The 6,077-nt window shown below is 36.6% G+C and overlaps 1 protein-coding gene across 17 annotated transcripts in view; it reads right to left on the bottom strand.

Moving 5' to 3' along the window:
• The window catches only part of LOC106876583 (cyclin-G-associated kinase-like), a 105,508-nt gene that overhangs the window by 18,237 nt on the left and 81,194 nt on the right, over window positions 1-6,077 (bottom strand). For all 17 annotated transcript variants that reach the window (XM_089344711.1, XM_089344710.1, XM_089344706.1 and 14 more), the window contains 4 exons: window positions 4,526-4,578; window positions 3,549-3,697; window positions 2,363-2,485; window positions 859-992 (listed from right to left, as the gene is read on the bottom strand). In XM_089344711.1, coding sequence (XP_089200837.1) covers window positions 859-992; window positions 2,363-2,485; window positions 3,549-3,697; window positions 4,526-4,578 — 459 coding nt within the window. The remainder of the gene's footprint in view (window positions 1-858; window positions 993-2,362; window positions 2,486-3,548; window positions 3,698-4,525; window positions 4,579-6,077) is intronic.

Below are 6,077 nucleotides of genomic sequence, written 5' to 3' on the forward strand. Positions count from 1 at the left end.
GCAGCATGGGGTTGGTTGGCTAAGCGGAGGCCTGCACCATGCCCTATGGTCTGTTTTGACACGCTTTATATAGCAGAATGCCCTTCCTAATGCCAACCCCTTAAGGCCTGAAGTTTTGGGGGATGTGAGGCTAAGTGATTACATCAACCCCAATCTCCAAACTGGTACATATTTTATAGTGAAAAGATGAAAGGCAAAGCTGACCTCAACAGCATTTGAACTCAGATCCCACCAGTTTACTGCCACGATGATAACAAAAATAATCCTTTCTACTCAAGGCACAAGGCCTGAAATTTGGGGGGAGGGGACCAGTCGATGAGATCGATCCCAGTACACAAGTGGTACTTAATTTATCGACCCTGAAAGGATAAAAGGTAAGGTTGAACTTGGTGGAATTTGAACTCAGAACATAAAGACAGACGAAATACCGCTAAGCATTTCGCCTGGCATGCTAACGATTCTGCCAGCTCACCACCTTAATAATCGTAACAACAACAATAATGATTAATAATAATAACAACAACATTAATCTTCTACTCTAGGTACAAGGCCTGAAATTTTGGGGAGAGGGGGGGGGGCCCAGTCAATTAGATTGACCCCAGTGCGTAACTGGTACTTAATTCATCGACCCCCCCGAAAGGATGAAAGGCAAAGACGACCTCGGCGGAATTTGAACTCAGAACGTAACGGCAGACGAAATACCGCTAAGCATTTCGCCCAGCGTGCTTACGTTTCTGCCAGCTCACCATCTTAATAATTATAATAATAATAATAACTAATAATAACGATAATAATAATAATAATAATAATAATAATAATAATAATAATAATAATAATAATAGTGCAAGTAGCATTCACCTTCGCTGCGAGGCTGACGTATGTGGATTGACCCGTCTGGAAGCGAACAAGTAAACGGCTTCATCAACAGTCTTACAGACTCCACAAAACACAAGGAAGCAGCACACAGCTGTCGCAGACACACTTTTGCCATCCTGTCAGAAGAATAGAGGTAACAGAACGTAGAAGTACAGGGGTCAGTGAGAGGCGGTAGGGTTATAGAGGTCAGTAACTAAGAAATTATGGAAGATGATAACAGAAATTATGGAAGGCAATAACACAAATTATGGAGGACAGTAACAAATGGTAAATTATGGAGGACAACGACAGACAAACTATGGAAGACAGTAAGAGACGGTAAATTATGGAAGACAATGATAGACAAATTATGGAAGACAGTAAGAGATTGTAAATTATTGTTGACAATGACAAATTATGGAAGACAGTAACAGACAATAAATTATGGAAGACAATAGCAGAAGGTATACTATGGAAGACAATGACAGGCAAATTATCGAAGATAGGAACAGATGGTAAATTATTGTTGACAATGACAGATAAATTATGGATGACAGTGTTAATGGGTAGATTATGGAAAGCAGTAACAAATTGTAAAATTACAGAGGATAATAAGTGACAGTAAATTATGGAAAACAATAAATTATGGAAGACAGTAACATGGTAAATTATGGAGATCAGTAAATTATAAATGACAATAGCAGATGAATTATGGAGGGCAATAACCAGCAAAAAATTGGCACGAGGAACTGGCACGAGTGCATCTCATGTGGCACTGGCACAAGTGCATTTCATGTGACACTAGCACGAGTGCATTTTATATGGCACAGGTATGAGTGCATTTGATGTGGCACGAGTGTATTTTTATGGGGCACCAACACAAGTGCATTTTATGTGGCACCAGCAAAAGTGCATTTTATGCAGCACAGGCACGAGTGCATTTTATGTGGCACTGGTACAAGTGCATTTTAATGTGACACTGGCATGAGTGCATTTTTATGGGGCACCAGCACAAGTGCATTTTATGCAGCACTGGTACAAGTGCATTTTAATGTGACACTGGCATGAGTGCATTTTTATGGGGCACCAGCACAAGTGCATTTTATGTGGCACCAGCACGAGTTCATTTCACATGGTACTGGCACGACTGCATTCTACATGGTACTGGCACGAGTGCATTTTACATGGTACTGGCATGAATGCATTTTATGTGGCACCGGCATGAGTGCATGTCATGTGGCACTGGCACGAGTGCATTTTTTATGTGGCACCGGCAAGAGTGCATTTCATGGTGCACCAGCACCCGTAAATGACAAGCCTGTGTGTATGGATGTGAATAAATAAATAAACATCACATTTGACAAAGTAATCTGAATGTTGAAGGATTGAACATTTTTCATGACATTGAAGAAAAGAAAATATAAAAAGAAAACAAAGGGTAGAATGACAAATTAATGATCAATGGAAACTGATTAAAATTGGATTAACAAAATGATATACTACTTACAAGGCAATGAATAACACAGATATTTTTAGGGTTTTTCCGTAGCCAGTGGTAAAGGCTTTTGCACAGAGTGAAAATACTTGCTAGTGATGGGACTCGTTTATGAGACCAACCTAATTCTAAGACCTGCAAAAGACAAATATATTATCATCATCATCATCATCATTATTATTATTATTATTTAACATCTGTTTTCCATGCTGGCATGGGTTGGATGGGTTGACAAGAGCTTTGGTTGTCTGTTTTGGCATCGTTTCCATGGCTGGATGCCCTTCTTAATGTCCACCACTATGCAGAGTGTACTGGGTGCTATTTTTACGAGGCACCAGCACAAGTGCTTTAAATGTGGCAATGGCACAGGTGCCTCTTATGTGGCACAATGGCTTAGCTGACTGAAACTTCGAAGTCACTTTCAACAAAATTTTTCTCTAAGAATAATAAATTCATATTCTACAAAAGTATAGAGTAACCAATCAGATTAATGCAAAATTGTTTTTATTAGTACTGAACATAAAAACAAACATTAATATATGTGTGCGTGTGTGTGTGTGTGTTTGTGTATCTGCACTTGTACCACACTGTGGGACAGAACCTGAAACCACATGATTGGAAAGCACACTTCTTAACCACACAGCCATGCTTGTGCATGGTACTGCCCAGATGTCGAAACCATAGTGATATCCATGGGGCAGCTGATAATGGAGGTATGTTGGATTATTGGTATGACTTATTGTATGTTGGAATAGTTTTATAAGACATCCATTTGATATATATATATATATATATATATATATATAAGTATACAGTATTATAGATTCATTTCAGCTGATCTTACCAATCAGTTTTGCACTGGGCATTAGATAACCAGATATTAACAGGTTGGCTGTGTAAAACCATGACCTCGTCAGAGATGATAGGTATTAGGTATGGAAAAACATATACAAATATAGCAGAAAAAAAAATCGCTGAAGAGTATACAGTTTTAGACAGTCACCCTGTTACCTAATAACCAGTGTGAAACCAATTGGTAAGACAGGCTGAAATGGCTCTATAACACTTTACATTTTGATTAATATACTTACTACACTGACAAATATACAAGCGCATATATTTTTGTGACTTATGGACTCTTAGACAACTACACACACACACACATTACAAAGGTTAAAGAATGAAAGCCACTACTCACTCTATTTTCAAATTTGATAGCACGATAATTTCTCTGAGTAAGGTTGTATACACTATATTGTCCACGGTGTTTGGAGTCCAGCAGACAGCGGACATCATCGATGTGGTTCTTAAAGGCTGATTCCACTCCTTCAGCTGGGAATGACATAACTGGAAGCAAACAGAAAAGGAGATCGACCATGCAGTAATCTAGACCAGATGTCTCAACCAGAGTCGATATAGAATTTTGGGGGTTAAAGTTTATATATATATATATACAATGAAGAGGGAACCTATTGAGTCAAGTACATCAAAATCAGATGGGAATTGTAGTTGTGATTCCCCCGTGTCGGTGGGTATGTAAAAAGTCTAGTACTTATTCTATTGGTCTCTTTTGCCAAACCGCTAAGTTACGGGGACATAAACACACCAGTTTTGGTTGTCAAGCAATGTTGGGGGGACAAACACAGACACACAAACATATACACACATACATATATATATATATATACACATATACATATATACGACGGGACTCTTTCAGTTTCCGTCTACCAAATCCACTCACAAGGCTTTGGTCGGCCTGAGGCTATAGTAGAAGACACTTGCCCAAGGTGCCACGCAGTGGGACTGAACCCGGAACCATGTGGTTGGTAAGCAAGCTACTTACCACACAGCCACTCCTGCACCTATATTTATAAATAAAATACTACAATAAGCCATCATTTTTGAGGGCAAGGGGCCAGTTAGTAAATAAATAATTTACCAAGGTATCATATTTAACATGTGGGTGTAGTTGAGAAGCCAGAAGCAGTGGTTTTTGTCCAGGGAAAGAAAAAAAATCCCTTTATAGGTGTATTGTGTTAAAAAATAAATACTCTTCAGAGCCAGGCCAAACAAATCACCCCAAGAAGTGACCACAAGGGCACGTATATAATCAGGGTAAATACACAATCATTATCAACAACTACCATAATTAAATCTGGGGTCACAACTTACCGATCATTCTTGAAGTTACATACGAAATATCAAGTTCATTTTTGTTCATTGTCCTGAATAAATAAATAAAATAAAATATATATAGATAAACAAACAAATACAACAGCATCAATTCAATCGTAAGAATATATTGATGATTAAATGATAATGTATTTTCCAGCATACAAGTTTGATTTCATCAACTTACCCCGCCCCCACTGCAAATTTCGGACTTTGTGCCTATATCAGAAAAGATTATTATTATTATTATTATTATTATTATTAGGGCAGTGAGTTGGCAGAATTGCTTGCATGCCAGGCAAAACGCTTAGTGGCATTCCATACATCTCTTTGTTCTCGGTTCAAACTCTGCCGAGGTAGACTATGCCTTTCATCCTTTTGGGGGATGAATAAAATAAGTACTAGTCAAGTACTGGGGTCAATGAAAGTGACTAACCCCACCCCACCAAATCTCTGGCCTTGTGCCTGTAGTAGAAAAGATTATTATTATTATTCTAAATTTTTATAATTATCGTTATTAATATTCAAGGTGGCAGAATTGTTAACATAACGGCATTTTCACCCATCCTTATGTTCTGAGTTCAAATTCCACTGAAGTCAACTTTGCCTTTCATCCTTTTGGGATCGATGAAATAAAGTACCAGTTACACACTGGGATCGATGTAATCGACTAGCTCCCCCTTTCCCAAAATTTCAGGCCTTGTGCCTATAGCAGAAAGGAATATTATTGTTATTACTTTTTATTATTTATATTATTATTATTTTCATATTACTTATTTTTATTTTTATATCATTTATATTATTATTATTTTATATTAACTATATTATTATTTTTATATTATTTTATATCATTATTTTATATTATATTATTATTATTATTTTTATATCATTTGTATTATTTTATATCATTATTATTATTAAGATTATAATTTATTATATAATTACTATTACTATTATTATTTTAAAAAGAAATTTGTCATAATTAATAATTTTAAACTGCATTATAGTATTGAGAAGCAATTATATAGAATACAAGTTACATAGGTTGTATTTTCATAAAGGGTGTTGATTGGGTGTAGTACATGTCATGTGGGTTGTGTTATAGAAATTGTGTAGAATGCAGATTGTACTATAGCATTGGGTAGCAGAGGCATAAAATACATATTGTGCAAGTGGTGCTTTGTAGCAGAAGAATACTGCACAGAATGCACACTTATCCCATAGTAAGGATATAATACAAGCTGTTTATAAAGTTTCGGGTCTGATATTGTGTTACTTAATTTCATGCAGCCATTCCCCCCACCCCATCAGACAAGTGTGAGAAACGAGAATAATATAATAATTTAGAAATATTTGTAAGTGTTCATGGCTACCAACTCATCGAATAAACACTGAAAGCTGATTGGGCAACCACTTTTCGAAATAACACAATACAATTGGATAAAAAGGCAAGAGATTGTAATGGAAAAGAAATATACTCTACCTTTGGGTATCTAGTACTATTTTCTCGACCTTGTTTTGCACCTGTGTGTTCATATATGTGTATGTGCAT

This window comes from Octopus bimaculoides, chromosome 28 (assembly GCF_046866305.1).
Source record: "Octopus bimaculoides isolate indiv1 chromosome 28, ASM4686630v1, whole genome shotgun sequence".
Taxonomy (NCBI): domain Eukaryota; kingdom Metazoa; phylum Mollusca; class Cephalopoda; order Octopoda; family Octopodidae; genus Octopus; species Octopus bimaculoides.